The sequence below is a fragment of the Pyxicephalus adspersus genome, chromosome 3 (genome assembly GCF_032062135.1).
Source record: "Pyxicephalus adspersus chromosome 3, UCB_Pads_2.0, whole genome shotgun sequence".
NCBI lineage: Eukaryota > Metazoa > Chordata > Amphibia > Anura > Pyxicephalidae > Pyxicephalus > Pyxicephalus adspersus.
Genome location: NC_092860.1, coordinates 15,143,516 through 15,166,015, shown reverse-complemented (window position 1 = coordinate 15,166,015; position 22,500 = coordinate 15,143,516). Strand labels below are relative to the sequence as shown.

The 22,500-nt window shown below is 38.5% G+C and overlaps 2 protein-coding genes across 3 annotated transcripts in view; both read right to left on the bottom strand.

The window, feature by feature from the left end:
• Window positions 1-1,831, bottom strand: part of DYNLRB1 (dynein light chain roadblock-type 1) — a gene marked incomplete in the record, with an annotated part of 6,028 nt that extends 4,197 nt beyond the window's left edge. Inside the window, 1 exon segment of the mRNA XM_072403698.1 lies at window positions 1,814-1,831. Coding sequence (XP_072259799.1) covers window positions 1,814-1,816 — 3 coding nt within the window.
• A 4,208-nt stretch (window positions 1,832-6,039) lies between these two features.
• Window positions 6,040-22,500, bottom strand: part of ITCH (itchy E3 ubiquitin protein ligase) — a 38,385-nt gene continuing 21,924 nt past the window's right edge. For both annotated transcript variants that reach the window (XM_072403696.1, XM_072403697.1), the window contains exons 4-24: window positions 20,681-20,805; window positions 18,116-18,244; window positions 17,615-17,648; window positions 17,245-17,396; window positions 16,219-16,381; window positions 15,197-15,292; window positions 14,441-14,615; window positions 14,272-14,335; window positions 14,090-14,174; window positions 13,200-13,328; window positions 12,900-12,972; window positions 12,412-12,483; window positions 11,887-11,975; window positions 11,640-11,799; window positions 11,382-11,515; window positions 10,696-10,836; window positions 10,436-10,556; window positions 10,241-10,345; window positions 9,736-9,832; window positions 9,118-9,190; window positions 6,040-8,535 (exon numbers count right to left, since the gene is read on the bottom strand). In XM_072403696.1, coding sequence (XP_072259797.1) covers window positions 8,436-8,535; window positions 9,118-9,190; window positions 9,736-9,832; window positions 10,241-10,345; window positions 10,436-10,556; window positions 10,696-10,836; window positions 11,382-11,515; window positions 11,640-11,799; window positions 11,887-11,975; window positions 12,412-12,483; window positions 12,900-12,972; window positions 13,200-13,328; window positions 14,090-14,174; window positions 14,272-14,335; window positions 14,441-14,615; window positions 15,197-15,292; window positions 16,219-16,381; window positions 17,245-17,396; window positions 17,615-17,648; window positions 18,116-18,244; window positions 20,681-20,805 — 2,317 coding nt within the window. In that variant the 3' untranslated portion in view covers window positions 6,040-8,435. The remainder of the gene's footprint in view (window positions 8,536-9,117; window positions 9,191-9,735; window positions 9,833-10,240; window positions 10,346-10,435; window positions 10,557-10,695; window positions 10,837-11,381; window positions 11,516-11,639; window positions 11,800-11,886; window positions 11,976-12,411; window positions 12,484-12,899; window positions 12,973-13,199; window positions 13,329-14,089; window positions 14,175-14,271; window positions 14,336-14,440; window positions 14,616-15,196; window positions 15,293-16,218; window positions 16,382-17,244; window positions 17,397-17,614; window positions 17,649-18,115; window positions 18,245-20,680; window positions 20,806-22,500) is intronic.

Here is a 22,500-nt window from a genome sequence, read left to right as displayed (position 1 = left end):
CTGTGTGCATACATGGGAGTTATGTCATCCCAGGCAATCAAGGTGGTTAAATATGTGGAAGAAGAAAGAGGAGCAAAAGAAAGAGATGCCTGGGACGAAATGGGAACACAGGTGAGTGTATTTAAAGCAGACCTAAACTCAACATTTTTACTTTACATAAAAGGGTAGACAACCCTTATATGTAAAGGGGAAATGTTAATTTTGTTTAATTTTTTTAAAGTGCAACACCCTACCTTAAAAAAAAAAAAAAAAAAAAAACAGTGCAGCACCACCAATTTTAGTCTTGTTCACCGAGGGGAGCACAGAGCCACCTGGGATATCTACGTCACGCATCCTGGGAGGCTCGACTGTTCCTTCTGCGCATGCTCTGATCTCGGACATGCGCAGAAGGGTCTTTTTTTCTATTATGGGAAAGAGATGCTGATTGCACACAAGCGCAGTGAGATCAGCTTTTTTTTTTTCTCTTTGCAGCAGCTATGTCACCTAATCTCACACCTGTGCAGTGCGAGATCGGGTGACGTGCCAAGAAGACCAAGGAAGAAGACGGAAAAAAAGAGTGAGGATAGCGGCACTTTTTCAGCGCTGGGACTAAGAGGAATTCCAGGACAACATGGGAAGGACCCCATGAATGTGGGAAGGACCAATGCCATTGAGGCACCAGCAGGATTTAGGGTGTCATTTTTTTGTTTTCAGTTTAGTTCCGCTTTAATTAAATGTGATCAGGCAGGTAAATTGCCTGACCTGCAATAAAACTCTCTGATCTCCACAGCATAAAAGCTGTTTATTTTGTAGGAGGGGTAAAAAAAAATGGGGACACATTGTGTTAATGTCCCATTAACCCTTAATCCGAGAAATGTCTGCCATGGCATCCCAGCACTTCTCTTATATAAACAGCAGAAATAAGGGATGAAGTTTGATGGCAGAATATGGTGCACAGCTGCAGCTATGGACCAATCTCTCTGTATTTTATTTACAAGATAACAAAGGTATAAATGACTCTTGCAAGCATGTGTGTTACGTTGGTTGTCCGCCCAAAAAAAATGTCTATATAGGTCATTATTGTAAACCAGGGTTCCTCCACAGGCTGCTAGGGGTTGCTTGAGCAATGAGCAGTTTGTGATTCTCAGATGACACCAATGATTTTGGCTTGTGGTATTGGTGACTATCTTCCTACTGGCCAATAATGTACTCTTCCCACTGACCGCCATGCTAATATATTGTGAGCTGTGGATATTGTAATTATAAAAGTGGTTCCACCATTATAAAGAGAAATCATTATATAGAGAAAGCAGCGTAAAAAAAGGTGACAGCAGTGATGGCCATCATTGGCAAGTATATGGTGTACAGTACAGCGGTGGCTCTGGTCCCGTGAGGCATAATGATTGTGGGCCATGCCATAAACAAATATGGCCACCCCATGCACATCTGTATTGATGAGCCACACACAGAAAACAAAAAATCTCCATGGCAACCAGGCAATCTGCAGCAGCCATATTGTCAGTGCTGCTCCCCTTTTAATGGAAAGTAATTGGAAGGTTCCTCACTACCTACATGCTCTTTTCGACATATATGTGTTTATGCAGGACAAGCTCAGTTCTTTAGGTGTCTTTATATATAAGGAGAATGATACAGTGGCCCAGACATAAGGCTGGGGACCAATCACAGGAAAGGCCGGTGACGTCACCGCCCCTAGTAACTATCAATTCTAGAATGATTCTCCCCTTATAATAGGTAAAAAGAGTGCAAATAACACCTATGAATGTCTCCGGTAACGTTATTAACATCACATATCTCTTCTCGGTACATCACTCACCATGTCTGCTCCTTGCTTGTCTCCCAGTGACACAGAACACACTGCACATGCGCATAAACAGGCGTCACCCAGCGACCAAACCCTTCGTAGCCCCGCCTTGATGTCACTTGTAAGCTGCTTGGCGGAACAGGGCCAATAGAAGAACACCTTATCTCATTAGGTGTCTGCAATACAGGAGCCATTTTGTCGAAGCCTCTGTGGACGCCTTATAAATAGATTGTCACAGGTAAAATGGCTGCAGTTAGATTTAAATTCTAGCAAACAGCAAGGACCTGTTTTACTTACCAAGACATCTTCAATGCTATCAAGTACTGAAATTTACCCAGCTCTGCTACACAGTTCTATCTTATTTGTCTCTATTCAGTAATTTTTATCAGCCCTATGCCTGTAATTAAAATGAAAAAAGAAACAACAGACTTATTTATCACTTTTTTTTATTTATCATTTATTAAATGAGCTTATTTATCACTTTGCTCACTCCTTTCCTCAGCAACATTGCAGAACAACAGATTGGCAAGTGTGATGTTTATTCCTCTTCCTAGCACTTGATTCTTAATGGATGGGGAATGTAAATGATAGGCTTGCAATGATCAGCATGCAGGTGGTCCTACATTATACAAGTGAGCAGATCCAAGGCTTAAATAATGGAGTTGTCACGTCACAGTGCGGACATTTATATCTCTGAATGATTTGTGTCCACCAATCAGATTTACAGAATAGTACTTTGATGATAACCAGACAGTTCCCCATTTGAACCACCATCACCACCATCTTTTTTTTTGGCTGTGATATGAATTCACATATAAGTTAACAATTTTCTTCATTTAAGTTGCATCAGAGTAGCACCAGCAATGGCAAGAGAGAAAAAAGCATGGTGGCTCAGTGGTTAGCACTCTTGTCCCAGGTTCAAATCATGGCTAGGGTTCTATCTGCATGCAAAGGCCCACAAACAAACAACAACTGAAAGCCGCTGCAGTAAAGGCCTGGCAGAGCATTAAAAAGGAGGAAACCCAGCATCTTGTGATGTCTATGAGTTCAAGACTACAGGCTGTCATTACCAGCGAAGGGTTTTCAACCAAGTATTATAAATGAACATTTTATTTTCAGCTTTTTAATTTGTCCAATCACTTTTGACTCCCTGAAATTAAGTGATTGTGTAAAAAAAAGACTTTAGTTCCCTACATTTTTATGCAATATTTTTGTTCAACCGACTGAATTAAAGCTAAAAGTCTGCAGTTCAACTGCATCTGAGTTGTTTTATTTAAAATTAATTGTGGTAATGTAGAGAACCAAAATTAGAAAAGAGTTGTCTCTGTCCAAATATTTATGGACCTAACTGTAGTTACAAAGAAGGTTAGGTTGTAAAAAGACATAAACCATCAAGTTCAACCACATGGGAAATAAACATATCCCAGATGTAAAACTGTATAAGACATAGTTGGTCCAGAGGAAGGCAAAAAAAAATCCATGACGCAATCGGATGTTCCCTGGATCAACAGTCTGTTATTTTTACTTTAAAGCTTTAATGCCCAGTTATTCTGTGCTTCCAGAAAAACTTCCAGCTTTTTCTTAAAGAAATCTACAGGAGTTGCTGAAACTTCTTGCTGAGGGAGCCTATTCCACATTTTCACAGACCTTACAGTGAAGAATCCCTTCCTTATCCGGAGCTTAAACTTCTTTTCCTCCAGACGCAAAGAGTGCCCACTTGTCCTTTGTAATCTAAGTGAATAATGGGAGAATTCTCTATATGGACCATTTATATATTTATGCATGGTGATCATATCCCCCCTTAAATGTCTCTTCTCAAGGGAGAATAGATTCAGTTCAGCTAATCTCTCCTAATAGCTGAGCTCCTCCATTCCTCTTTTAATACAAGAAAATACTTTACTAGATTTAGATATTGCAGCTTGGCATTGCATGCTGTTATTAAGTCTATGATCTACCAGAACCCCCAGATCATTTTCCATTTCTCACTCCCCCAAATGTATTCCCCCTTGACAGTATGAAGCATACATGTTGTTAGCCCCCAAGTGCATAACTTTATCTATATTAAACGTCATTTGCCACTTGGCTCCCCAATCAAACAGTACATCAATGTCTGCTTGTAGATTATAGACATCCTGTATGGATTTAATTCCATTACATAGTTTGGTGTCATCTGCAAACACAGAAATGGTACTTTTAATCCCAATCTCTATAATATTTATAAAGATGTTAAACAGTGAAGGTCCCAACACTGAACCCTGGGGTACACCACTAATAACCTTAGACCATTCAGACTATGAATCATTAATTATAACTCTCTGGATGTGGTCTTTAAGCCAGTTCTCTAGCAATTTACTGATTGACTTTTCAAAACCTAAAGACCCTAACTTGCATATTAACCGTCTGTGGGGTACGATATCAAATGCTTTAGCAAAGTCCAAGTACACTGTAATAACTGCTACCCCACTGTCTACCTGTTTACTTACTTCCTCATAAAAAGAGTAAAATGGTGGGTAAAATGTTTTTGCTCCCTTTTCGAAGATAGGAACCACATTGGCCTTTATTATTATTATTAAACAGGATTTATATAGCGCCAACATATTACGCAGCGCTGTACATTAAATAGGGATTGCAACCCCCCCCCTTCTCTGTTATAAGATGTGCACCTTAAAAAAAAACAACACAAGGGGTTAAAGAACCTATAGAGCAGAGTCAGAGAAAAGGACGTGAATGCAAAGCCCTACATCATATTTACACAATTGTTTTTCACATAATTTTGGTAAAATCGGTTAGATTTAGTGTAATCTGACAATAACTATTGGAGGTGAGTTTAAAAGGGTTGAGGTAACAAAATGCAAAGGCAAAAAAACAAAAATGATTTCACAGGCTAATGGCGAGTATACGGGTATATGTATAGTATTGTGGGAATGGAGTGTTCTGATTGGCTCAGACATGCACGGACATGCTGTTTAGGTGTCTTCTACTCATGCTTGTGGTTAGAAGGTCATGTGACTGGACAATTACAGCATGCTCGTGTCCGGTAACCCTTTGGGGTGAGCACAGACAATGCATATAAAGGAGGACTTTATTACACTAAACTTTGGTAAATATGGTGCAATAATGTTAAAATATCACAGTATTTGGGGAAAAAAGTGCATATATTGTAATAAATAATGGTATGTAAAACAGAAAGAGGGCTGGTTCCAGGCTATGGGGTTCACACAAGCCTATAAATGCTCACAGACAAGTGCCAAAGCTGTCAGGTTGCCAGTCCAGATTAGGAGTTTGCAGTGAACGCAAGACAACTGAACTTCTCCTACTGTCCTTTTCTGGATGCATACTCAACAAAACACAACTGATAGCTGCAATTTTTAAGGAATTTACAAATGCTTTACCAGTTTATTTATATCAGCACCAAGTGGAATGCAGCTCAAGGCAAAGGGGACAAAAAAGCATTTCTAAACCTAAGGTGTGCGCCTTCATCACTGAGGTAATACAGAGGGAATAGATGACCACCATGGCTTACCAACAAAAAGCTGTTTTTGGGAACACTTGGCATTGATTGGAAATCCACTGCTTTCAAGTGATGTTTTTGTCAGAGCAAAATGCCTTTTAGCCGCACAGCTGCACCCAGTTTAGGACTAAAAACAAGCAACCACTTACAGGCATAGAAGTGCTTATGTCTAAGCGCTCTTAACATTTGACTAATTTTTTTTTTTTTATTTGTGCAGCCTCCTTGCCCCTATATGCAGGTTTAATATTACCTATTTATAGGGGGGAGCTACAAGCGTACACCACTGGTGGCCAGGTGTAGAGAGACCAGATCTGTCACATGGTTTTACTGTCTGGAGAGATTCTGCAACATTTTGGCTACTGATGCAGCGAGTATGGATTAGCGTCCCCTTAGGTATCTAGTTGAAGACAACTTGCTGTGGGTGGCGGGATTGCTTATGTGACAAGGCTTCAACTGCCTGGCTACATACAGAACATTTAAGCTGCCCCCTAGCACCTCAAAATGTACAACATGATCAGATAATAGTGCCCTGGGGCTGTTCATATTTCTCCTATTTGATGGTTGTTCTGGTGATTATGCACAACTTAAAATCATAGAGACATGATAAAATTAATATCCTTCAGGTAGCAGAAACTTATTAGTACCTCGTTGCCTTTCAGCTCTTACAGCTGATCCATATAAATGTGCATCTATCCAAAATACACCTGCAGAAAATTATAATTAAATATTTTAGTGTGCATAAGACCAATGATGTCTGTCTGCCTTTTAATATGATCTATGAATTTAAAAATCTATCTGTAACTGAAAGCTTTATATGATTTAATTTAAAATAAACTCACCATACACTTAACAATATGAGAGTCCAAACTTTGTATATTCTCTATTAGATTCACAACAATTGGGTACTATGTGACCCAAGCATCCAGTCAGACAGGGGCCCTTTCACTTCATAGTTGTTGCTGGAGCCTAAGACGATTTCATAGTGGTATTGTAACATATATTATGAGCTATATGGTTTTGTTACATTGCCAGCCATTATAGGCAAGTGTGCACCATGCATAGCACGAGGTTGGATGTTCATAAATCAGCTATGTTAGACTGACAACACATGATGTAGCAGCATGCACAGAACACAGGTAATGAATGTCAAGTCAGAATACACAGCACACTCCTAAAGAGATTGTAGGATGGGATACCTAATGAACAATCTGCACTAAACCAGCGGTCATTAAAAAAAATGGTCCTCTTACATAAAAAGCATGCACTTGTTCACGATAAACAGTAACATAAAAATGGATTTGTGTGTATGTCCTATTCCTTCATCATATTCCTTCTATACCTAGAGAACAAAAGATAAATAAACTATCTAGACAGATTATTTGTAGATGCTAATGTGCAAAATTATTAAAAATAAGAAACAAAGTTGTTTGAAACATTTCCATTACACCTGTTTGCTTTAATAAAGCTAATGGAGCAAAGCCTCTAGTGTAGCATATAGAAAGCTTTGCGTGCTTTAGCAAGTTAAGAGTTAAATTATACTTCCAGTTAAAATTACCTGCAGATATTACCTGCATTAGAACAAACTGTCAGCAAAGTCTTACAGTTAGTTTTCTTTACAATGCAGCCACAGGCTGAGTAGACAAGCTTGCCCCCTGCAAGAACACTGCAAGGTAGGACCTTTCTGTGTGAAAGCAGTGGCTTCCCTGCAGAGGTCTGACATGTCCCCAGCTACATTAGAAAAGAAGCGGTTTAAACTGCTGAGCTTTATGCATGACTTAGAAGAGCGTGCCAGACGAATACTTGCAGCAGATAAGATTTTCTACTCAGAATATAGCTACTTTACAAAGGAAGCCAATGCAATTTTTATTTTTCCAATTTCAACTAAAAGGTAAACTAGGCCTAAATAGTTACAAACAATTGTTTTTGTGCAATAGTGTTTTCTGGCCAAGGCCAAAAGAAATCTTCCAGTATGCCGGTAACTTGAGGTGAAAAAGCATGAAGCTTCCCAAACAGTTCTTTAGTTTCAGTCATGTCTTATTACAGGGGCTCCTTGTATATGTAAAGTAGAACTATAACCTACAGTTCGAACAATTCCAAACAGAATAAAGCTACCATTCCTAACTTGTATTTGAGTGTGCAAGCTCCTTCTTTTACAAAATGACCCAATTCCAGTTTTTTTCATTAAATAGTTTCTCAGCAGCTTACAAAAACAAAACAGGTCTGGCTGCAATCAGAGTTCGTGAACCAATCTTTAGATCAAAAAGTTACTATTGAAACCCTACTGAGATTAAAAACATAATTGGCTCAATTACCAATACACCAGGAGAAGGATCCTTGGGTATAAATGAAGATTCATATGGTGTACAGTTTCATGTCTGGAGCCTATAATCTGAACATTAAATGTCACGAAACAAAACACTTCTTTACGTGGACAATAAAAGACCCATAACTAAAGAGAATACAATAGTTTTCAAGTCAGCAGGTCTCACATGTCTGATAATGACTATTGACTGCCCTATTGCCTATACATCACAGGAATTGCATAAGGAAGGGACAATTAGTTTTTAATCTCTCACTGGTTAGAATCAACATTCATTATCAGCTGACCCACAGGAAGCACCAGCTGCAGGCATAATGTGGTGGCAACCTACATGGTGAAGCTATAAATCTCCTCTGATTGTGAAAGCCACTTCCTAATTATGAGGGAAGATCTATAGTGCTGCTTTTGCTACCCTTTTGCCGTCTTGCTTTACTCCACAGGACACCTTCCCATAGTGCATAATAAATATGGCTATATACAGCTTAATGGGCTGCAAGTGTCATGTGGTGCAACACTGTTAATTTGAAAGCCCCTTCTCACAGGAGGAAATTGTGGCATGGCTGGAAGACTGATTAACACTCCGCTACATCTGCACATTGGTGCACTTAATTTAGAGCAGTCCTATTTCACTGTATGAGAAGTGTGAAGGTTACACTGAAATGGAAATAGGTCGGAAGATGTAGATGGGACAGGTTGAAAGGTAAAGAGTGATGGTGGCTTGGAGAGTTCGAAAGAGGCCAGGGACGGGGATCAGCAGTGTTCACACTTGCAGCATTGTGCCTGGAGGATATGTGGAGGGCTTCTTACTCCTGTCCAAATCCTTCCGTCTCCTCTATTGCAAACAGCAGCTTCTCTTTTAGCTGCTCAAAGCTTTTGTAAGGTGGGAGGTCCAAGCGGTTAAAACTGGAAAGAGAGAAAAAGATCGAGATGTAGCCTCATTATAAAAACCCCATATAGAAATAACATGGAAACCTTAATTTTGGTTAAATACTATCTAAAATTTTTATTTAGCTTTTTACAATACCACCAAGTAAACAAACTATCTTAGAGCATCCAGGAGTTCAACTTTTTAGCCCTGGTTGACAGCATTATCCAGCAGTGATTCTGCCATTTTAATTTCTACACGTACTGTAAGATGACATCCCCAAACCATGTGCCCAGGGCTCACCAGTCCCTCCTGGATGCATGCGACCTTAATGGCGGGTATCAGAATGGAATCTTTTTTTTTTTTCTTTTTATGATTTACCTTGAGCATTATGAACACAGAATTGCTGGGAGCTGATCACTTCCTAATTCAAAAATGAGGATTGACAAGTTTTTTGCAACATCTTTAATTGTCTAAAAGGTCTTCAAGCAAAGTACTCCAATCAACAATACTCATGCTAATCACATTTTTGAAGGGAAGCCAATAAAAGCCCTTATGGTTATCTAATAAAAGGTCAACTTTAAAATCCTTATAGACTAGTACACTCCTAAGGTATTTACCATGTGTGACTCCTGGGCAGCCAGTTTTCTTTCCCGACCTTCTCAATGCAGAATTTTTGAGGACCATTGCTCCCTAGGGATAAAGAACACGTAAGATAGGCATTTCCCACAAAGAATTGTTATGCTGTTAGTAATAATGCACTAGTTACTACTTTGAAAAGGAATTATACTGTTTTTCAATTTCCTTTCTTTTTAGAATTTGTACATTTTTAGGCTACTGATGTAGATTGTCTTTTACAAGCACACATTTTTCAATTTTCCTTTTACAAGCAAGTGACATATGACTAAGGTTTCCTAAAGTACTATGAGCAAGCTAAAAAAAGATAATAACTTGCTAGCCAGACGGCTCATTGACTGAAACTTTATCATTCGTAAATCATCTTTCTAGGTGACTTTATAAGCAAAGCTGGATTATCTAAACTTGCTATAGGGGAATAGAATATCAAGCCTGATGGCTCAAAAAAAATACCACAAATCGTTTAGTTATAATTATAATAAAGAACAAAAAAAAACAAAAATTACACATGCCTTAGAAATGAACTACTAGTAAAATGACATATCTACAACTATAGAGCAATATACAGCCAAGTGATAAGGATGGAGAAGTCCTTTACATACCCATGAGGTCAGCAAAGCCTCCAACTGGTAACCGACAAGTGCCAGTAACAAACTGTAGGAGTCTCATTCGTTTCTCATTGTCAATCTCTTTCACAAACTGGTAAAAATGAAAAATTATAGTATGAGTAAAGAAATTTAGGGCACAGGTTAAATTTTGGGCTTGTGTTAGTTAGATTAGTATGACATGCTTCTGAGATTATTCAGAGTTTATTAAAAGGTTTACTTGACTGTAAGTGATCTTTTGAAGTGGGTTTTACTTTCTCAGACTTGTCAGAAAATAAACCTCAGACTGAAGCAAACAAAAGCTGATCAACTCAGGCACTAGGAGCGGTTCTGTAGCGCCTACATATTTGCTAGATATATGCCCTGGAAGTGTCAAATACAACTGAAAACAATCATGACTTATTGTTAAAACTGGGGCTGCACATACCACCTAATAAAATCAGAGAAATTTACAGCTAAGGTAAACAAAATCACAATCATGTTTATACGTTAGTTATCCTACCTGCCAGAACCAAACAATCTGCTTGCTGGTCCGTGTATAATGCCGGTATATGGCGTTTCTCTGCCAGTCATTAAGATCTATTTCCTGCATACCACAAAGAAGAACCTGGGGATTAAAATAAAAAAAAAATTAGGAAACAATTCACAGCGAGGGGATGCATATTCTGCTGCTATGTTTATTATCAACAGGTCTTACTTCTAATTCTTTGGCATCAAAATACTGCAGGTACTGCTGGGGAAGAATTTCATTGAAGCCCTCGAAGAAAGCTTGAGTCTGTTCCTCTACTCCTCGAGACAGTCTCCACTCTGCCACCAGCCTGCAGGAAATAGGCACAGACACAAAATAAAAATCACATACAGTAAAAAGATTGGTAATGTTCAAGAAAACACAACACTAAACATGGCATACAACACTAGAAGGTCTCAGATTCCAGTATACATGTCAGCAATGTCTACCTGATATATTCCTCTTTGTTCTCCTCTGTCACCTGGACGTTACTTCCATTTGGTTTGAGATCGTGACTTTTAACTTCTCCCAGAATTTCCTTATCCACTGAGAAATACATCTCCAGACCACACTCTTCTATGTTGTTCTCTCTGGGAAAATACAGAAGAGATAATAAACAACTGAGTATAGAAAAATCAGAGTACTCTGTGTTAGTAAATAGTATCCTAAATTGATGTCACATTTGAAAATCAAAGTTCATAAATGCCCAGAAGCTACTAATGGATCTCTATTATCATTTATCAACCAAGCTTTGGGTGGGGCATCCTTTGCTTGTCTGTGGGAGAGTACTGGCCAATTTACACTTAGTGAATTTGGAGCAACTCTGCCTTCCCATGTATACTGCTTCCTGGCATTACAATGTACAATGCTAATACTCTTATCTCCAGGAAAACAAAAATGAAATCACCTAAATCCTACATATATACACATGCACAGAAGTAGTGTCAGGTCTAATATATTTTTTTAATCACTGCAAGATTAAGACCTTTCTCTATTAGTACCTCCAATTCATTTTTTTAGATGTAAGAGCTTTCAAGCACAATCACACTTGATTAAAGTAAAAGCCTCTAAAATAATCTCATGCACCCTTCTTACCATATATCTGCAGTGCAAGTCCATATACACCTTTACTTACTTTATCCAGATCAGGGAATTGTAAAACTCTGGATCCACAGATTCCAAATCTTTCAGCCCCACTGGTTTGTTTAGTATACGTTTGTAGAATGGTAATGAGAAACCAGTGTCTATGAATTTGCCATGGAACAAAGCCTAAAGAGGAGGAAATGATACGTAATAAAATTGGTAAAAATACAGAACAGCATTAAACTTTCAGATCCCCCAGAATATAGGTAAGATGCACAAAATAAATAAAGTAGAAAACCAGTCAACTCACCATGGCGATAAACCTGCCAATAAACCTGAAGTAGCGCAAGTGATCGGGATTAATATAGGAGGCAGGATTTATCTGCAGGCAGTAGTTGTCTTTCCCGGCATATTCAAAAAGACAGTACATAGGGTTCAGAACTTCATGGGAGAGAAGGAAGAACCACTCCCTGTGTAAGGATTGGGAAAGCCAGGTGTTAGATACAGGCACTCAAACATGTCATTAAATTATATAAAAACAAACGCAAATATTTTACCTTGCTACTCCTCCATAATCCAACCCCTCCTCTCCAGGGATAATAATCCACAGCCTTCTCCTGAGATCTTGTGGGTTAAAACTCATTATCTAAAACAAGATAAAAACAAAAATCCAAGATGCTAAGTGTAACTCTACTTTTTATTAGTTCAAGCTAGAGGGTGTCATCATGCAAGCTGAGTGCATTGTACTTCAGGATACGTGAGTGCTGATCAGTCCTGGAAGATTGCCAAACTTGCTAAAGGAAGCCTCCAGTGGATGTTCCCCATATGAGCCCATAAACAGTAATAAGGACAAGGTGACGATACACTGAGAAAAAGCTGACCAGGTCTACAATGGATGTAAAATCAATTGATTGAAGCTGAATAAAAGTATAAAACAAGGCTTCCTTTACTGAACAGGGTGGGTACTGTGAAGCTGCTAAAGTTGAAGTTGTATTCTATGCCTGCTTTATTGCATGGGTGACATTTAAATTTAAAAAAAGTGCTAAAATTTTTAAAGCAAAAAAATATGAGAACAAACATACCTGCTGAAAAGAATCTTCAAACAAGGTCTTCCTATTGACAGTGATCTTGACATGCTGCGGCATGTACAGTTGCTAAAAAAATTAAATGATAACATTATTGGTAAGGGAATTTCTTTTAAATTACATGGAGTGTAGATTTGCTTCATTATGATATTGTGGTCTCTAAAGAAATACAGTGGTGTATCACATTGGGCTCTATTTACAGAGCACAGTGGTTTGGCCACAATCAAACTTCTGACAAAACACATATAAACCAGCTGGGTCATCAATTAAGAAAGGAAACCTCCTGACATGGAGTTGGGCTATAAAGTATTTTTTCATTGCTTTTTCATCCGAAATTGTTTTGCATATGCCACACAGAACCCCGCAAATTTAAGAAAACACTGATAAAGTAATTTCACTGTATATAAACATGGCAGAGGCGTTGAAAAAGGATGTTTGAAAACTAGTTACTAAGCTATGAATTTATTTTTAGTGAGTGTACTTACCTGACACCAAAACCGAAAGTACTGCACCTTTGCTTTAAAATCTCGCACATACGCAATCTGTGGGCCATTATCCCTGTGTAGATAGAGTGGGAAAAGTGAGAATGGAAAAAAGAAAGACTAATATTTTTCTGACTTTTAATATTTAGAATTTTGTTAATAACTATAGACAACAATTAAAGTATTAGGTATATTGAGTATGGTGTTTATATGTATAGAAACTTAGGATATATCATTAAAAAAAAAAATCACATTACTTAAATTATAGCTAGCCCTGGTAAGGTTTCTTCATTGTTTACTTACAGTGCAGACTTTCCAGTCCTGGGATCAATATATGTTGTGGTTCTTCTATTGTGATCTACGAAATAGGGAACACCATCCACTGTAAATCTCATCTCCCAGCCCTCTGGTAATGGCTTTTCATTCAGTTGCCTGAAAGACAGAAATAGGTATGATCAAAATATTTTAATCATTGACGTTTCAAAGCTGAACTCTATGGAAAATGTGAAAAATAAATGTTGCAGTGTAGGGGAGCCCCACTTATTCAGCAGCCTGCATTTACACCTTCCTGGTTCTAAGTGGGCTCTTAGTGGCTCTAAAAAATGCAGGACTGCTTGCTTGTCCCTCATTTACATGAAGTGGTCAGAAGTCACCAAGCACTGAAGAGAAAAGGCTTTGGGGGACCAGTTACACAAAAAGGAAGAAGTCTGCAAAAGTGAGAGAAAGGGTACTCAAAGTGCTTTGAAATGATTGCCTTGTGAAAATAAAAAGCCTCATCGCAAGGGGTAGGCAATGGATACAACTCAGATTTTTGTTTTTGCCCACGTCCTATTTAAGAGATTTCCTGTACATTACCGGTCCTACGAACACTGTAACAAGTGTTCCCATAGGAAAAATTGTATTCCTCTTTTGGAGACAAATCAATATTTTGGATCTTCTCTCAATTTCAGTCTTGGTGAATCTCCCAAGCAGGGAGATAGAAAAACAGACACAAGCTCTAACCTTTTCCTCCCTTTTTAACGAACAACAAAAGCTTTTGCCGTAGATACACTTACAAGAAATGGAGGTCAGCAATGGCTGCCTACATAAATCACAGGTATACTTTACTTCCCCTCTGAGTTGCTGGCCCTATTAGTCTTTAACTGTATTTCTTCTTTATAAAAGCATCTTTTCCTTGGGTCGCATAGACTTACCCTTGATTTCTTGGATCCTCCCACTGAGTTGTTCGTGTTGTGTGATTGACAAAATATACGCGACCATTACCATCAGTTCTCTTTTCTAGGATGATAAATAACACAAGGTGTTCAATGACAGCCAAAAGGTACATTTACATAACTGAGTTTCTTTTATATAAAGGAGTACAGGATTCATTTACCCCATCCAACAGGTAATGGTCCCAGTGGGTCATACTCCTTGTTTTGCCCTGAGTAATCCTGGTTCTAAAACAAAAAAATGTAATTTCTTGTAAGCAGTGAAGAGAGGAAAGCAAGATAGGATTACAGCAAAAACATCCCTCTCATACTTTTTGTAGCTATGTTGCTCACCCCATAAATGAAGCGCTGATTGAACTGCTGCATTGCTCCCTGTAGTTGGTTCCGCTGAAGCTGCCACTGTTCATAGTTGCGAACTGATTCAATTGTAGGTCGCTGCCACGTGGTTGTCCGCGTGATATGGTCAACATAGTAGATCCGCCCCATTTGGTCCACACGGCGCTCCCAACTAGATTAGAAAGTTGAACATGTAAGCCAAGGGCATCAGACACAAAATGTAATTTTTTCTCATCCTGACTGTATAGCAAGTGATTATTCATTGCAAGTTTATATTGGGCACAGACTGCAAAACTCCTGACAACCACTTCTGTCTCATTGTAGTTTCACAAATATGTGTGTAATGACTGAATCTCAAGCTTTTCTAATAGGCACAGCCTTGACTTATCGAAAGTTTGGGTTGGGAAAGGAATAGGTAAAAAAAAAAGGGGGGTGGCCTATTTGGAAAGCATGCAAACACTCATTTTATGTTTCTTAAGAGAGCACTTAGATTGTTGGGTCATTGCCCAAAGAAGCCAATAGATGTGCACACATCTAGACATATCTAAAGATTCAGGTTAAAATTCTAGATTCGTCTGTTAAACAAGTCAAAAATGTCTGCTAATAATGGATGAAACAATAACATTACAACATTTTTACTATTTTATTTCAACGTCCAAGCCAAGTATGAGGAATTTAAAACATTGTTTAGAAGATCTCAGAATTGCATGAGAAATACATTGACAAACGTGTTGGATGTATGGAGGAGCTCACCCAGGTGGAAGAGGCTCTGGTCGGTCCCATGTGGTTCTTTTTGCAACATGATCCACAAAATAAACACGACCTTGTTGATCTACACGCTGCTCCCAACTGTAAAAAACAAACCAAAAAATAAAAGAGAATTAACAATAATTACAATCAACTATAAAACTTTCTCAGAATGACACACAACAAATTTCACATTTACCAAAGTGTTAATGTAAAACTGCTCTAGTAATCAGAAGACCAAAAACGAAAGCTGTACCTAAACACATGGGTTTTACCACTTTGAGACTTTTGTCTATTTGCCGTTTGGGAAGTTCTTGAAACACAACTCAATGTTAAAGAGAACCTGTCAATTCTCCAAACAAGTCAAAATGCCAGGTTCCTGTAATAGATGAGTAGTATACAATTCATATCTCCTAACTCTTATCCGTTCGACACTTCAAGGAGTGTCAGATGCATGCATCCCCTACAACGTGCAGAAGTTCCTACTTCTGACCCCTATGTCCCTGGAGAACACAAAGGTGGGTGGAAGTAGTAAGCTACAACACAGGGTCGGGGAACACAGGTGACAAATGGAGAGGTAAATATACCACCTCTCACTGAAGAAACTTGGAATCTTTGTTTTGAGACAACTTTAGGAGCAGGGCAAACCATGGTGGTATTACAAATTACATTACATACTGTGCAGTCTTTTGCTAAAGTAAAATTAAGAAGGCCGACATCAAATGAAACCAAGGCAATTGTCTTACATAAAAAGAGAATGGGAGGGTTAGGGACCCTGTTTTTTAGTGATGTGTGCTGAAGAGATTTACCTCTACGAAAATGAAAGGGCATAAAAGGGGTGGCAATTTTTGGGAAACCCCTTCCGAAGGAAGAGTGTGAATTTTTCATTAGTGTAGTGACATGTTTTAACCAAAGTTGGGTCTTGAGAATGCTTATGAAATTTATAAGCGTAGAGACACAAACAAACCTTAAATAAATTACACAGCTTACAATAATACATCAATGCCCCCCCTCTTCCATCCTCATACCCAGGTGGTAATGTCCCTTGGTTGACAGCTGGAATGTTGACTGGAGCGATCTGTCTGGACACTGGAGCTGCAGTGGATGATGGGTCTGTATCGGTGGTCACACTGCTGCCTGTTAAGTTCACTGAAGCATCAGAATTGTTTAGAAGGACACCACTGGCAGGCACTAAAAGGGGGGAAAAAAAAAAATTTTTCCAAAGTTTTTTAAAATTTAGGTTCAATTTTTAAAAATTTTTATTCCTTTTTTTCTTGTTCTTTGAACACAAAACTCTTAGGAATGGCGATAGCTAAGAATTACCACACATGCGGGAACTAATGTATGTCAAACATTCTCAATAAAACATGTGATACAGGTTAAACAGGAACAGGAGTCCTGACCTCCTGATCCTATGTTACTAGTACAAATAAATATATTTATCATTGGTGGCCTGACCTCCGCAGTCTGTACTGAGGTCATGAACATTTGGTCAAAAGAAGGTGGACACTGCAACAAACTATTCAGTTCAGGCATTTCCAGTTAAAGAAGCTATTAAAAGTTGGGTGTTGCTGATCTTGTATTGACAGTTGGGAGAAGACTACTATCTGTTTCAGCCCTTTGCACAAAGTCTGCTTTGAGGAATGAGGAAAAAAAAATTGAGGAGCCTGGTGTGGAAGGGCCTTTACAGAATATTGACCTCAACCTATTTGGATAAACTGAAATGCTGATTATAAGCAGACGCACGCAACAATTTTGTGGAAAGCCCTCCTAGAAATGCTGAGCCTGTTTAAGCCAAGGAAGGGTAAACATACATATATGTGCCCAAAGATACAGCAGTAGCCCCTTGTCCTTCCATCTGGATTTCCAAAACTGCAATGCCATACCAGGTACTAGACAAATGCCACATTACCAAAGGGATACAAAATCTCAGAGTGATGTTATGTAACTGTATGAAAACAAATGTTACCATCATTGATAATATTATTAAGCAAGAAAAAAACGTTTGATTGCTTGAAATGATGTTGCCTTGAAAACGGCTATTATTTTTGTACCTGACATAGAAGCCCTCTGAGGGGTTGGTGGAGGGGGTCTTGATGGTCTGGGGGGCCTGCTAGGTTTAAAACCTCCATTGGACAGAGATGGTGAACTGGTCCCATTAGTAGACTTGGTATCTGTAGGAGTTGTGCTGTCGGTAGTATCCACACTAAAAACAAAAAAAAAACTCTGAGCAAAATGAAAACCTCCAGCACCTCAAGGTAATTAATTGACATGTGACAGATATATAGTCTTTTCTATATGACAGGCAATCAATTTTAATTAAATTAATTCAACCTTCATATCCCTTTACTTTGGTCTATGTATGATGTAATCACTAACCTTTCAGTTTGCAAATGTGAATCTAACACTGTTCTGAAGGCTTACCTTGTAGGTGAGTCAGTTTGTGTTCTGGAATTATCTGCAAAACCAAAATCAAGGATACAAAGATTAAACACCAGCTGGAAAAATGATGGATCCTAACCTTATTACAGATGCATTTAATGTATTCTGGTTCAGAAATTTAAAAAAAAAGCAACATTAAAAAACAGATATCCTAAAGTATCTATGACATATAAAACTGCTTTAATAGCAAGTTAAAAAATTCAATACTATTACCCTCTTTTAAAATGAATTTTTTATATTCTAAAATACCTGCCGATTTCGGCAGTTTTGGCTTGTTCTTAAGACTGCCTGTAACAAAGTGACAACTCTATGCACAGGCTCTAAATTCTGTGGCAGTGTTGTCATCCTGCTATTCACTCTCTTGTTTTGTGGAATTTGCATCGTGTGCTAATTGGTGTACACCAATTAATTGGTTTTGGTGGTTTTAACATTTTGGCTAATTGGTGTGTTTGTTTAGATTTACATACCCAGAACCACTCTTACCTGACACACAAGTAATGTCACCATTTGTTAGGATCTCTGGATCAACCTGTAGGCCATTAAGACACACTGATAGGTCACCAACTGTCTCCCTATCACCTTGTAGCTGCAAGGTCACGATTGCTTCTTCCACTGAGAGAAAAAAAAAAAAAAAAAAGACAAGTTTTATTTTCATAGTTACAACCAACAACCTACAAGGAGCAAATTGGCACAGATATTCTATAAATGTGTGCAAACATACGGAATGAGAATAAGAATTCTTTCTCACCACTATAGATGTCTAAAGGCAACGATTGACTTAAAGATAAGGAGAGGAAACAATGGTTCTTCATTTGTCACAGTATTTGTGTTTTTGCAGATCAACTACTAGAATTCCTTTACAGCTCAACCAAACTTCCAGAAGAAATCATTAAAATACATTTTTTTGCTGGTTAGTGTGTAATTTACACTTTCAATAGTTTGGTATAACAATGTTCAGCTTTCTCTTTTTGCCTGTATTAATAAAAATTGAGCTCGAGAGTGTTAATGGCATTAATTTAGGTCGCTTTGAAGATCATCCAGAATTTACGGACAGGTCCCCTTGACCTTCATTTGGTAGGTTTTTTGTTCTTGTAGAATTGTAATAGGAATGCAAAACCTGCTAAAGGTGAACAAAAGCTAGATAGACTCAAGTGTCAAGTCTGACACACACTGCTCAGGACTATGGGCTCTGCATTCACAAAAGCTTATACTACAAACTGATGAGAGCTCTAGCCCAGACTACACAGACAGCTAGGGGACCTTCTATGTAGCATGCAGGGGGCATCAATTTCTATTCTAGGCCATGACTTGATACATAGGGCCATGATACACTACCCATGACTTGATACTAGGCCATGATACACTACTGAAGTTAAAATTAGACCTTGTATCAAAAATGCACTACGTTTTTGTAGATTCCCTTCAATGTTGAAAAAGGGTGTCATTTCCCATGTTCACAGAAATAGCTTTACTCGTGGTGAACTCGCAAAAATCCGAGACGTAAGTATTTTATTTTTTTGTTTTTTTTACAGGAGGGAGGATTAATATTAAACAGTATATATATAGTGCCAACATATTACGCAGCGCTGTACAATAAATAGGGGTATCAAATAACAGACAGATACAAAGAGTGACAAGGAGGAGGGAAGGACCCTGTACAGAAGAGCTTACAATCTAAGAGGAGAGGAAGCAGCATACAGTGGGAGGGAGATCTACAATATAGGCAGACCTTGCATTGTAATGAGAAGCTGGCTTTAAAGCAGCACAGCCAGGTTACCTCCCTGACTGGACAGTAAAACAGAAGTCTTCCTTCGCCTTAGCTCTCCACCCTAGTCATCATGACACTTGTCAGAAAAACTGGTTGGCCTAGTGATTGGGTTTACCTGTATAGAACAGGGTTTGTCTACCAGGGTTCCAGGAAACCCTAAAGTTCTGTCAGAGGTTGCTAGGGGTTCCTTGAGCAATGAGCAATTTGAACCTCTCAGTTCCGTTTAATAGAGATCAATGTTCTTTTAGGCTATTTTCATTCTTTGCATGGGGTCATCAGTGTAAGAGGCATTCTTCCCACAGACATCCAAGTTTATGTACTGGAAACTGTAGAAAAAGTAATAATAGGATGTGTTGCCTAAAACCTGAAAGTTATTTTAAAGTTCCACAAATGTGAAAAGGGCAGTGAAAGCTGGTATAGGAGATTACGAGAGGCTAATTATACATCAAATTAAGGTACTTATGTTAGTTAAATTTGAAAGTAAATGTTTTGCTTAAATAGACATACAATTGCATTCATTCATGTTTTTTTAAATGGAGTTTAGCTTTAAGGATTATGTCATGTCAAGAGTTTACGCAGTATCTTATCTGCCATTAGTGTGACATGTAGTCACATGACCCAGGAAAGTGCTGACTCTTGGGATATTAGACTGACATTATCTTTAGGGACAAGCAGACTATGCAATAACAAACTGGGCCTGGCATGTTTCATAACCAGCACTGTACAGAAAGCGTTTTCCTTCACTAGTCTTTGATACGTAAATAAAAAATATATTTTATTTAATTTTCACCCTTAAAAAAAAAAATACAAAAAAGTATTAGGTTGTGCAAATCAACTGTCAGGGTCAGGGTCTTCCATCATTAAAGTTCAGGTAAGAAAATGTTTAATTTTAGGGTTCTCTCCTCCTCCTGTGTCACTGTTTGTATCGGTCTGTGATTTGCTACCCCTATTTAATATACAGTGCTGCCCAATAAGTTGGCGCTATATAAATACTGTTTATTAACAATAAAATTTGACTTAGTTATGCTCTGTCACATATGCAGAATACATGTTTAAGATCAGAATTCCATGTTTCTTAATATTGTATTCTTTTCTGTAAGATCAAAAATTGCAATGATTTGTATGTTCTGCTACTGAGCCATATGTGTATCACTTGGTATCACAGTGTATCACTGTTTTGAAATTGAAAAGTGTGGGAAAAATAATGTGGACAGGACTAATCTGGTCAAATACTTTACTAGAAATTGTATTAGGTCCATTGTACTCAGTTGCATACTTACATTTCATATTATTTGAGAGAAGAGTTTCATGCAGGTTCAGAGATGCACTGCCGAGTAAAGCATCTGACTTTAAAGTCTGGTGACTCCATACGCGAAAATTTAACACACTGAATGGGGTAACAATGCTGCAAAAAACAAAAAGGCAAAATTTTTGTTGTTGTTGAAACAGAACACAATGCAATACAGATAAAGCAATTTGTAGGGATTAAGAGACAGGGACCATTCCCAAACCTTGTACATGGGTATTGCTGTGCATGGTAACAAAATGGGCCAGGGACTATTTTAAAAAAAAAAATGGACTCTGTGCAGTAAATGGCAAATACTGTACCAATTCATAGTGCCCTTCAAATGATTCTGGCTCCTAAAAAAACTCACTGCATCAGACGACCCTAAAGCCTAAAAAGGAGATTTAAGAAGAAAAAACATCCCTTATATTGGGGATACCCCATACTGCAGATATGTAAAGCTTGTTATGGTCTAGAGCGATTGCCTTGCTTTCATAGGATCCTCTCCTCCTCTGTATGACCTTTAAACCGTTTTTTTTCCATAAGACACTTGAGTGGTGGTTGCAGGCACTGATGTTATTCCCAACAATGGAGGAACAACAGTATTGCATTGAAAGTTAGGTAGCCACAACCAGCGCTGTGTAAAATATTGACACTAAATAAATACTGTTCATTGTTACAAACCTTTCCAAAGTTGGATGGGAAGAGGAATCATGTTGGCTACCAGAGAAGAGAAGGATGAAGTAAGTAAATTGCTGTTTACATGTATCCTAGCCCTAATCATTTATCATTTAGCTTTACCACTACGTATTTCTTGGGCACATGGCAACTCATTACTTCATTTTCAAGAAGTACAGCCTCCAGCATATTCTGCAAATTCAGAACTTTTCAGAATTGTGCATACCAAGGTTTCCTATCACATGCTTTGGTCTCACCTACAGATTTCTACATCACACGAGTTAGTAGTGAGAGAGGGGCTGGTGGGAGGAATCACAGTGGACCAGGTATGAGACACATCCAGATGTGAAGCTTCTGCTGGTGGCTGTAGCATGCAAAGCTCTTAAAAGCAAGGACTCCCAAGTATTAAAAGTTTAAAGTTTTTTTAAAGCCACTTGAGTAAATGCAGCACTTTTTAAATGATTTATTTAGGCCTAAACCCAGTTCCAGAAATAAAGATAGAGCCTTAATAAAGACAAAAAGCCACGTCAGCAGACTGATATTTTCTTCTGCTATAGTAAATATACCCCAGAACATTACACAGTTCTTCAACTTCAGGTGCATTCAACACAACTTAAAGATATATGAAGCCTACAGATGAAACTAAAGACAGCAAAAGGGAGATGAAGGCATCTTACACACCCAGAGACTTTTATTGCTGAAGATTCTACCAGAGAATTCAGCTATGCACAGATTGTATTTCATGCTACTGTTCATATAATTATAGTACATGCCTTTAAAAAGAAACCTGTTTTTAGAATAAATGCATTTTAATGACAGACATTTATTAACCTCCCGACCGTTAAGCCCGACCTTCGTACGGGCTAAAAAAAGTTGCAGTTTTGGTTAACCCCGAGATTTTCCGTAAATTAAAATCCCCACCTACCTGTGCTCATCCAGCGTTGTGTTCGTGTTCCAGCGTCGTCCGTCGATCTCCCTCTCCAGCGTCGGGTGCCTTCTCCTATACCAGCGGGACCGGTAAAAAGATGCCAGCCGGCGGACCACAAGATGCCGGCCGGCTTCTTACCTGGTCCCGCTGATCGTCCCACATCGTTCTCCTTCCAGCGCCGGGTGCTCTCTGAAACAAGAAGCCGGCCG